Source organism: Sinocyclocheilus grahami, unplaced genomic scaffold (genome assembly GCF_001515645.1).
Source record: "Sinocyclocheilus grahami isolate Dianchi unplaced genomic scaffold, SAMN03320097.WGS_v1.1 scaffold48.1, whole genome shotgun sequence".
NCBI classification, from domain to species: Eukaryota; Metazoa; Chordata; class Actinopteri; order Cypriniformes; family Cyprinidae; genus Sinocyclocheilus; species Sinocyclocheilus grahami.
This window is the reverse complement of record NW_015505227.1, coordinates 1,713,033-1,725,770: the sequence shown is the minus strand read 5'-3', so window position 1 is coordinate 1,725,770 and position 12,738 is coordinate 1,713,033. Positions and strand designations below refer to the sequence as shown.

The 12,738-nt window shown below is 37.6% G+C and overlaps 1 protein-coding gene across 1 annotated transcript in view; it reads right to left on the bottom strand.

Annotated features, from left to right (window-relative positions):
* Positions 1–12,738, bottom strand: part of LOC107582922 (protein TANC2-like) — a 143,218-nt gene that overhangs the window by 17,129 nt on the left and 113,351 nt on the right. The window contains exon 4 of the mRNA XM_016268949.1: positions 10,898–11,080. Within this exon, the coding sequence (XP_016124435.1) occupies positions 10,898–11,080 (183 nt within the window). The remainder of the gene's footprint in view (positions 1–10,897; positions 11,081–12,738) is intronic.

The window sequence follows — 12,738 nt, the reverse complement described above, 5'->3', positions numbered from 1 at the left end:
GAAGAGGGAAGGAGGAGGGGGAGGGAGTGGGAGAGAGAGAGAGAGAGAGAGAGAGAGCATTTCTGTTCTGTGATCTTTACTGATGTTCGCTCATTTAGCATGCATCATTTGGATTAAAACTAAATCGTAAATATAAGACAATTTATAGGGGCATTCACTATAAACGTCATTTATCTTCACTCTTGAGCATGGGCGTTGCTAGGCCACAAATGACTACTCAGCCCTCCTAAAATTTTGCGATTAGATCCATAAAATGTACACGAATTCGTGATCGCCTCAGTCCCCTTTAAATTTCATATGAAAACGGAGGCAGACTTCGATCGGCTCCTCCCTGTATTTCAGCACGTTCTTTTTCAATCCGCACACACCGGCGGCTCAGAGCGAGAAACAGAGGACAAGGTGTGTGTTTATCGATAGATTGTTATAATATCTGCATCTGTGCAGTTCTTTGTCATAAATACAGTTTACAAAATATCATGGGAGAGCAATCGGTTCCCCATCTACTGTAGCCTAAGTTTTCGCTGCGTTCACCCCTCATCACAGCACAGCTGTTTCCTCCAGTGAAAATGAAGCACATATGAACGCATATACTTTATAAAACGATCATGCTGTAACAAATTTTACTGCTCTTGTTTCCCTGAGAACGAACCTACTGAGAAGCTTACAGAGTACTGACTCCTTAACCTACATGACACAACTACAACACTTCCTACTGACTTCCTGTGACAGAAACCCTGAGAGAATACTGAAACGGCGACATGTGGTATAGAGAAAAAGACAGACTTCCCACGTACTCTAAAAAAAATAAAAAAAATAAAACATGCCTATTATGGGAACAGTGATGCTCCAGATTCTGGCATCTTCTGTGAAACTATCTTGCCAAATCAAGTGTGAGTCTGGATAGTGGGAAACACTTGAGAGTAAATAACAGCTGAAAACAGGAAAAGAGACAACCCAACTTCCACTGGATGGGGGAAATCTATATTTCAGCATACAAAATTAAGGAGAACACCATTCGGTTTTGTCAATTTTTGGATTCTTGGATTTAGTCACATTGAATCATACTGTTATGTAACTGTCTAAAATGTTTTGCAATAATTTATGTGATCCATAGCATGCAACAACGGTTGATAGAGCTTAATAGCTCAATTAGTCTTCATTTAAATGTCTTTGCCTTTACAAAGAAAATCATTGGGATCTAAAACAACACTGCGCCCCACAGACTTTCACTGTATAGACAAAAACAAAACAAAAATGAGAGATATATTCTAAAATATCTTTTATGTTTCATAGAAGAAAGGTTTTGGATGACAGGACGATGGCAAAATGTTATTTTTTGGTTGGACTATTCCTCGACATCGTAAATAACCTCAAATATTCTTTTAAAATTTCAAAAAATTAAATTTCTGGGACTGGCACAATTATTACATATTCATAATTATAATCATTAGATCAAATAATCAAACATTACTTTTGAGATATTTACTATCATTGCGCACTTGACACTTCCAGTCACATTTTATCATCCAAGAAATATTAAGCAAAAGATAAAAAAAAATGTGTGTCCTTCATTCCTGTGCAAATAGTGAGGTATGTCAACACTCCAAAATATTCCTTTAGGACCTTTTTTATTTAAAAATAAATAAATAAATACTAGTCAGAATGCTTCAGACAAGCACTTGCTTTAGAGTCGCTGATTGACGCCTGCTTGGTTTTGAAATCTAGCATTTACTTCAGTTAATGAAAGAATTAATAATGCACTGATTTTACCATAAAGCAGAAACTGACAATAAATAACTGATTTATTAATGTTTTAAAAAATTAATGTTGCTAACAGTTTCTGAATATAAAAATAATACATAAAATAAATGTGTATGGGTGATGGAGGTGACATTTTTACTCGCCAGTGTGTGAGTTGGAGGCTGAGTATATGATTAGCACAGATATATTTTCACTCGCAGAACACTTTGACTGAGCGCTTCAGAGTTTCACTCTCCATCCAGCGATCTGTGATATTTTTCAGTTCATCTGAATGGATGCGCAGCGCACCTGTGTTTGTGTATTTGGCGTAATGTGTTTCTAGTGTGAACACAAATGTTTGTCTAGAGTAATTTGTTCTTATTAGTACGGTTGAACTGGATCATCGAAGGTCAGAAGCAAAGACATTAGTTAATAGAATGGGATTAAATACATAAATGATATTTGTGATGGGAATAAATACATAAAGCATATTTGTGTTGTTTAACATTTAATTATTGCAGGTTTGCGTCATATTCTGAGTTGCATTATTTTTTTTTTGAGGAATACTGAATCTGTTTTTTTTTTGGTGTGAGTGAGATGAATTAATGCATATTCATATTTATTTTAGAACTACAGTAACATCTTCTGATTTCTGTCACCATGGCAACACCGGAGCTGTCAGTCAATAAATTGGAAACAAAAGTAACTTGCGTTACTTATTTGAAAAAGTAACTCCGATATTCTCTTGTAAATTAAAAAGTAATGCGTTACTTTACTAGTTACTTGAAAAAAGCAATCTGATTACGTAACTCACGTTACTTGTAATGCGTTGCCCCCAACACTGTTCATCATAACCAATAATCAGCATAAACTGATACACAATTATTTTTTTCTAAAATCATAATTATCAGCAGTGATAATTATATAAGAAGTCGCTTTCTCAGAATACTATTAACCAGCAAGAGGTTTGATGCCCTCTTGAATGCCATGCATTTAACAGCACATTCAAACATCTCTCTCACACTTGCTTGTGTAGATGCTTCTTGTTTTGGTTCTGTCACAAAACACAACAGCTGGTCAGTCTACGCACACAACACCCGTCAAAACTCATCCGTCACGATTTATACACAGTGATTCCATTTTAATGAGGAGTGATGGCACATTTCTATCCCTGGTGATAAGGTGGCACTAGGGAGCGAATAGCACTCGACAACAGGCATCCTCACATGATGCGGGTAAGCTATGTAAAGCGTTGCCCTGGAGACCAAAACATGCGTGGACTGTATCCACAACTGCCATTATTAGCTCCTGGGTGCTTTAATTCCAGTGTGCTTCTGCCGGACAGTCACACATATCTGCCACTTACATTACACATTCATTCATCAAGGACCTTTTGGTATGAAGAATCATTCCTAACATGCATTTCTTGTTCGAGAAAATACAAAAATACTCAGAATGCCACAGAAAGATAATACCACATGAATACACACACCCATATATGGACTCCTGGTGCCCTAAACTAAAGCAATTCAACTAGCAAAAGAATTCATCAGCATCTATCTTTATGGCTATGAATTATCTCAAGAAATCACATATTCTATGTCCTCTATGTTTATTCTATGTATATCATCTGTATGCAAATTCTAGTTACAGAGTAAAAATTGGCAAAGAAAACTATAATTAAAATTTTTTTGGATGAAAATGTGAGTGGTGTCCAAGTCACTATGACAGGGTTTTGAATTGAGGTTCGTGGAGGAACTACAAGGAGTCTGTGAGTTGATGAAAATGTAAAAAATTAATTTAAAAAAAGTGCAATAAATACATTTTATTATAAAAAAAAATAAAAATAAAACACTTACTTAAACAAAAATGATTTGTTTACCTGCATGTAATATGACTATTAAAGGGATAATTCACCCAAAAATGAAAATTCATAATGTCACATGGACTATTTTACAGATCTCCTTGCTACGTCTCTGGACTTGGGAACATTTCAGTTACGTTGCTGTCTATGCAGGGTCAGACAGCTCTCAGATTTCATCAAAAATATCTTAATTTGTGTTCCGAAGATGAACGAAGGTCTTACGGGTTTGAAATGACATGAGGGCGAGTAATTAATGACAGAATTTTCATTTTAGGGTGAACTAACCCGTTAACTGACATCAGAGAACAGTGAACATATAAATGTGTAGTTAAATTACTGAAATGTAAATTAAAAATCTCACTGGGTACTTCAAGCAAATATTTTAGGTCAAAAAGGTTCAGCTTACAAAAATGTTTGAGAATATTGATATGATATTGACTATGGTCAGTCCATGGAATTTCAATGGAATATTTTTGCTCGATTTAACATCTTCCAGGTGAAAATTGCAAGTCACAAAGCAAAATAATAGCATACAACTAGCCACACAATTTGAGGTATCGTTCACGTCCGTATCACAAACAGCGCGGGATGAGTGAGTTACACACCAAATTGAATACTTACAGTAGGTTAGGAGTTCAAACCACTAACCCCAAGAACGAGCAACAGAAACAGCGATGCTTGACAAAACAAGTGTAACCGAACAAATGAGAACAAGTGTTTGGTCCTGACCATTTTCATCCAAAATCAGATCTCGCCTCTTCCTTCCTCACAAACAGATAAGTCCAACTTGACATGAATTTTAAGCAAACTGCTGCTGATCTGAAGCATCTACTCCAGTGATCTTGAGAAACTGATACTCAAGATGAGAGAAGAGGTGAGAGGAGAGATTTTGGTGGAGGGGAGGAGGAGGAGGAGCAAAAGAGAAGGAGAGAAGGTTGGAATGGGGATGGAGAGAGAGAGAGAGAGAAAAAAAGACGCAGATCATGGCGCATGTGGAAGTCATGGTGTCACCTGGGACAGGAAACAGGAGGGGAGGAGGAGGAGGAGCAAAAGAGAAGGAGAGAAGGTTGGAATGGGGATGGAGAGAGAGAGAGAGAGAAAAAAAACGCAGATCATGGCGCATGTGGAAGTCATGGTGTCACCTGGGACAGGAAACGAGGAGGTGTCACTCTACCAATTATATCCCACATCTGCGGCCCCCCACCCAGGCCACTTAAACACTAGACTATTTCCAGCCTGCAGAGGAGGGGTGCCACAAGAAGAGGGAGAGAGTTGGAAAGAATGAGTGAAAGTCACGAGGACAAACAGTGCTTAAGAGCCCAGGGAGACGAGTCACTCAATCAGAGATGCTGTTGTCATGACGAGGTGGTGCTTAAAGCAGAGGGGGCGGAGTCACACCATATGAGATAGTAACACACATATGAATGAATGCTACCTTCTCCATCTGTTATAGGAACTATTTGGGAACTCCTCATGAGATCCATTTATGGACAGATACAGTGTTCCTTTTGATTGACTGAACTGAGTGGCTCAATAAGAGCTACAAGCAAGACCCAATTGACAGCCAATCAGAATAGCCCAAAAGATGCACAGTCTCATTTGAATATGAGAGTGTCAGATGCGCACACACAAACACACTTAGTCAGAGCAGCTTATTAACACACTGAGTGTCAAAGCCAGCGCATACACACTACATATTCTAGCTTTCACACTCCATCCACTCCTTACTGTCATATGTCCCAGTCACAGATATAATCATCCATGCAACACACATCCATCCATTCACATCCATTTTTTTAATTACCGATCCAGTCATCTAACCATTTAATAATTAATTCACTGATACGGTCATCCACATTCACCCATTCGTCATAATTTAACCATTTGTTGGTCCATCCACTCATTTATCTATGCATTTGTTAATTCTCCCACCCATTCATGCACTCATCCATTTATTCTTCATTCCACTTATTCAATCATCGATGCATCACTAATATATCCATCCATCTACATTACTGTTCAAAAGTTTGGGGTCGGTAAGATTTTAGAAAGTAGTCTTTCATTCTCACCAATACTGCATTAATGTGTTCAAAAATATAGTAAAACAGTAATAATGTGCAATATTACCAAATAACTATTTGCTGTTTCAATATATTTTAAAATGTAATTTAGTCATGTGAGGACAAAACTGAATTTTCAGCCGCCATTACTCCAGTCTTCAGTGTCACATGATCATTCAGGTGCTAATTTCGTTCCTAAGAAACATTTTTTACTATTATTATTATCCATGTTGAAAACAGTTGTGCTGCTTAATATTTTTAAAGTCTTTTATGAATAGAAAGTTCAAAAGAAAACCATTTATATAAAATATAAATTATTTGCAATATTATAAATGATACATTTGCCGTCACTTTTGACCAATGCATTCTTGCTGAAAAAAATCTTATAAAAAAAATAACTGACCCCAACTTTTTTAACAGCAGTGTATTCACTCACTCACCCCTCAATGCAGCTGCTCACTCTTTTATTCATCATTCTCTCCACTCAATCCCATCAGTCCACCTATTCACTCACACATCCAATCTTTTATTAATTAATTCCAGAATGAATCCATTCAATGCACTCATTCTTTCATCCATTCTCTCCTCCATCCATCCACTGAACAAGAAAACATTTACTGCAAATAATCTGAAATAGAAAGACTACAATTCACTTATCATGCAAGCACAGTTATGCTATAAATAACTAGAAAAACATGCATTAACAGATTGCACCAACACTTATTAAAGACAGTGCAAAGGTCACGTCTAGAGCCCAACCGATATGGGTTTTTTGGGGCCGATACCATTACCGATATTTGGGAGTAGAAAAGGCCGATATCGATATATCGACCGATATTCTTTGTGTATATTATAGTACAGTACCAGTCAAAAGTTTGGACACTTTCCCATTCGTGTGTCCAAACATTTGACTGGTACTATATATAGAATACAGTATATACATAAACAGAATATATATACATAAACACATTTTTTGCAATGATCACTCAAATGTGGTGATCAAACACTTATAATGACATGACAAAGAAATGTAATGGAGGCAGGGCATTTAACAATTTAACAATAACCTTTATTCAAAGTGAGTCTGACATCAGTGCACTGAACAGTAAAGTTGAAGTTTATTCAACTTTGATTCAATTAAATTCCATTCAACTTTATTCCGTTGAAGTGTATTTCACTTTGGAACATTCATTCACGGATTTGCGCTACTGTCTTCACACACAGACAAAAATTACTAGAGAAGTGTGATATAATTTACCTCTGTAAATAAATATAAATTCAATTCTCGCGCACTTTAATGTCCTTTGAATGCAACGTTTACATTCCCTTGGAACTGGAATCATGGCGGAATTTCATGTGAAGTCCACTTCGCGGGGCACTTACGGTCGAATAAGACGATGCTTGAATGCTGCTACCTGAACAAAAGACCTCCTTACTGACGTGAAAGTGTTGGCTGGTGTCACTATCTTGCGAACGCGCCGGCGGATCTCCACCAAATTCGGGGGATCCCTTCAGCTCGAGGAGACCTCTCGAACACCACCCTCTGCGCGTCTGTAGCCCCCCGGAATCGCTAGATCGGTCGGCGCCGGACTGCGAATTTAACCGCCCGTAACTCCCGAACCCCGGGGGCTATCGACACGGGGGTGGTCTCATTCGAAAGAGGGCCATACACTCGATTCGCATTTGAGAAGGTTCCTTAAGCTGAAGGGATCCCCCGAATTTGGTGCAGATCCGCCACGCTATTATGGAGATATGGCCGTTCAAAGTTTAAATTGTTTTCCATAGACTTAAGCTTTAAAGCGTTTCATCCAGGTCGCCAGTAGCAAACAATGGAGCGCGCTCTGCTGGACAAACTAAGTAATTACGCCATTTCAAGCATTTTATCTGCGTTATATGCTCTGTAAAAATAATTCATATCGGCGGCATATTCGCTGATACCGATATTGGCAACAGGCTCATATCGGCCGATAATATCGGCTAAACGATATATCGGTCGGGCTCTAGTCATGTCCCTTATTTATTAGGGGAGGCTAATAAGGAGCAAGTGTGTGTGCGCACGTTTACCTGTATGCAATTAAAAACTCTCAGAATGCTGGTGATTACTGTAATTGCACTGGTTACGATGGCTGGGGAGGTCAAAGGTCATTGTACAGTCACTGGAATGGAAGCAGTTGCTCGGCAGTAATTGCCATCATTAGCATGGAAATGTAGACTCCAGTTCCAGGAACTCATTCTGACCAAAAAGGCAGGGGACGAAAAAAAAAAAAACCCCTGAAATGTTTCAACTGGAGAATAACTCCAATGGGGGTTACCAAGACTATCCATCTGGACTGCCATGAGATCATGTGAGGCGAGTCTCCCTCCAGCTCCATCAGTAATTGCAGCTTAAGTCATTCAAGACAAAGACACTAGATTCTATCTTAAGCCCATTAAACTGAACAGCACAAGCGTGGGGTACTTTGTAAGGGGAAAAAACAAGCATGAATAATGAAAGCATATGTAAGGAAAAAAAAAAAAACCCCTGAAATGTTTCAACTGGAGAATAACTCCAATGGGGGTTACCAAGACTATCCATCTGGACTGCCATGAGATCATGTGAGGCGAGTCTCCCTCCAGCTCCATCAGTAATTGCAGCTTAAGTCATTCAAGACAAAGACACTAGATTTTATCTTAAGCCCATTAAACTGAACAGCACAAGCGTGGGGTACTTTGTAAGGGGAAAAAACAAGCATGAATAATGAAAGCATATGTAAGATCAGAACGGCTGTGAGCACACACACACACACATCAGTATTAAATAAGAACAAACCTCTAATAGCCAGAACAAATCTAATGGACAAGAATTTAGTTTTACCCCTTTGCCTTAAAGGAATAGTTCACCCCATTATTTACTCACTCTCATGTCATTTCAAACCTGCATGACTTTCTTTACTGGAACACAAAGGATATTAAACAGACTGGGGCTGTCATGTTCCAAAATTACAAAAAGCACCATTAATATATTGTAAAATACAAAACGTGGACTACACTATATTCTAAACAGTCTTCTAAAATAAATATATCTGTGAATAACAGACTGGAGTTTAAGTCATTAGTTACTGAAACTGTTGAAATATATTCTACCTTTCCTTAGCATGTTTAGGAGAGAAGTTGCAATGTCAGATTCATGAACAATTTGTTCTTCTGCGTCAGATGTTTTCAATGAATTAGCTGTTCACAAAATGGATATTTCACAATTTTTTTTTTATTCAGTTACTAATTGCTCACCTTCATGTCGTTCTAAACCCATATGACGTACTTTCCTCTGTGGAACACAAAAGAAGATATTTTGAGAAATGACTAAATGTTTTTATGTCCATTCAATGGAAGTCAATGGGCACTAATGTTGTTTGGTTGGCACCAATGTTCTTTAAAATATAATCTGTTGTGTTCCATAGAAGAAAGACATCATATATGATTGGAATTAAATGAAGGTGAGTAAATGTTGACAATATCAATTTTGGGGAGAACCATCTTTTTCAATGATTCATCCATGAATCGGACTGACCCAGTTCTAACTGATTCAATGATTAATAGTGTTTTTTCTTGATGAATAACAAATACATTTTACACAAAGCACTATAGTATCACTCCAGAAGAGTAATATAGCAATATAGCATACAAATATGAACAACACTTAAGATGCATTTACACCTTTTTGAAGCTTGAAAGCTCTGGTTATCTTTTATTGTAATTGCAAGGTAAAGAATGATCAGTAAATTATATAAAGTTTGGAATTAGGGTAGGTAAATGATGACAAAACTATCCCTATATAAACCTTGGCCGATATGGTTGGTGGATTAACATAAACTATCTGTAAGTACATATTTCATATCCAGCAGTCAGGAGAATTCAATTAAATATCAAATGAAGATTATTGTGGGAAGAAAATGAACAGTGAGCCAATGTTCAGCGTAGCACTGGGCTGGTGAACAATACAGGACACAGAAAGAAAAGGAAATCACACTCTCCGTGCTGTCCTGCTTCCAGGAGAGTGTGGCTGAAAACAAGTCATTGTGTTGGAACAGAGCTTCTGCGGACAGGACTGGACTGGACGCGCTCAGTGGAACAACTTGGAAATGATAAAAGCAGGAAAAACAACGTGTGGATGGAAAAGCCAATGGAACAGCCAGGGAGGTTAAAGAAAGGATACAAACAAGAATGTGAACTCAGTTCACTAAGTAATTCCTATTTCTGATCTTTCACCACTCCTATAGAGCAGGAAAGCACAAAAATACCAGAAAAAATAGAGGGGACAAAAAGATCAGGTCAGTGACCATATTAAAAATCTCATCATCCACATTGGTGCCAAAGACCAAAGTGTCGCAATGAAAAATCAACAGGACTATATATATAATGTATATATATATATATATATATATATATATATATATATATATATATATTTCTGCCAGCCTTTATTCATTATAATAGACAACAAAAACTTATCTGACTGTTTGAATACAATGTTGCTGAACTGCCACTGATAGCATTTGCTGAAAACAACATGACACTCTCTGAGGATGTGATTAGCATTCCTGAAACATTAATGCTGCACTAACAGTCCTTCAGCTGAAATACTTTTCCACAGAGACAAAAAAGAAAGGAGGAAAACTGCAGGAAAAAAATAATATAATTAGTGCACCCTTGTGGTTGCTAACAGAAGTGCAGTGTCAAAGACAAAAGCATTACAACAAAGTATGGTCCTTTTTTACATATGTATAGTGTATATATGTATTTATATATGTATAGGCAGTCATGTGACACTGAAGACTGAAGTAATGATGCCGAAAATTCAGCTTTGCATAACAGGAATAAATTACACTTTTTGACATCACACTCTAAATTGTCATAATATTTTTTTACTGTATTTTTGAACAAATAAATGTGACTATATAGACCACTTTCAATGCAAATTTCAATTTTCAATAATTAAACCAGACTAAATTAATGTGTAAATTGACATCTCTAAAAATAACAAATTACCTCTCAAACACACACACAAACTCGTTCACACTCTCCCTGTGTGTTAGGTGAAGGCATTTTTGCTCTCAGCGGGAGTTCTGGCATTCAGAGTGTTTGAGATGGGAAGCAGGAGGTGGTTCTCGCTGACACACACATACAGTACAAGCCACACAAGCACAACTGCAACACATATAGCACTGCACACACCTACAAACACAAGCAGTGTTACCTGGCAGTCTCTTGAGCGGCTGGAGACGCATGTTGAGGGCCTGGTGGGACAGCAGAGGAGAGGAGGGGAGAGAGCGCGTCACACCCTCCATGATCCGAATGTGCTGCATGCCCTCGGTCACCGGGAGAGGAGGGACAGCGTAATCCCCCTCGAACACACACTCGCCCTCCACAGAGTCACTGCCTGGAGAGTGACAGAAAGAGAGGCAGAGGTCACAAATGAATTCCATAATGAAGCGGACATTCTAACACTTTACGTTAGCAAGATACGCTCAAGAGACCAATCATACGAGCACAGAGAAGGCTCATTTGCATATTGGAGTCACAAACACACGGTTCAGCTTATTAACACTCCGCTATCAGTGTTCCTGAAGAGACGACACCTCCAGATTTAGAAACAGAGAGCAAACAGAAAGAAAGAGAGCAAGAAAGAAAGATTGAACATGATGTCAGACGCCTGTCGCTGTCATGTTTGTGTGAGTGGACATATTGTGCCTTACACACAAACACTGATACACCTATGCAATTTTGATTGTATACTAATTTAACTAACCTCCGTAATGACAGTAGTTGACTTGAAAGTAGTATGACCATAAAATACATTTTTGGTAATATTAGAATGCGAGTACGTGAGTTGCGAGTAATTCAGAACAAGAAAGCACAACGTGTAAATCAGACTTCAGAACAGATTTCAAATAAACATGCCAAGTGTGGAACGGACATAAAAATGATGACTCTAACTAGAAATTCAGATGCCTGAGGATGCCGAATCACATTTTACTCTTGCTGCTGTACTCAGGGAAAGAAGTAAACTCAATCAAAAGATCAACTGGAAACTGATGATGCAGATGAGCGACAGGAATCGTGACTCGTCTGTGAAGGTTCTAGAATGACAGATAGATGACTGAACAAACCGATGGGAGTCAGCTAAATTATTCAAAGGATTCACGGTTTGAGCAGATTTGAGTCTGATTGCTTTTTGAGCTGTTCAGTAGCTCTTTTTGATGCAGACCTGAGTTTAGCACACCTTATTATTTAATTCAGAGCTGCAAAATAAATAAATAAATGAAATGAAATAAATAAATTACAGTTTACAAGCACTATTTTCTATTTGAATACATGTTAAAGTGTAATTTATTCCTGTGACGTTAAATCTGAATTTTCAGCATCATTACACCAGTCTTCAGTCACATGATCCTTTAGAAATCATTCTAATATGCTGACTTGCTGTCGTGTTGCTTAATATTTTTCTGAACTGTGATTTTTATTATTCACTCTTTGATGAATACAAAGTAAAAAAAACAGCATTTATTTGAAATAGAAATCTTTTGTAACAATCTAAATCTTTACTGTCCATTTTGATCAATTAATTTCATTCCAAAAAAATTAATGGAATAAATCTAAATAATTAAATAAATTTTAACTTCTGTATGTCAGATGACAGTGAAGAAGCCCATCACAACGCAACGTGTCTGTTTGTGCTGGCATTAAAAACGCCACCATGGGTCTTTCGTTAACTACCAATTAAACTTCCAATTTCATTTGAGCAGCAGCAGGAGGCTGGAGTTCATTTAATCACTCACATGTGACTCTCATCCAGGGCCTAAAACTAACTTTTTGCCACACCTGCCAATGGCCAGTGACATGATCAAATTTACCGGCCAAAAAGGTTTTTTACCGGCCATGAAACTCTTTTTGAAAAAACAGGCTGTTACTACTACTACAATGACTAAACATATTTACAATAATTTTATTGCTGGTGCATTTCCCCTCAATTTTACCTATTAATTATAGCCATTCAACATTACAGTATAATTGAAAGCCATTATTTTTAACATTTAA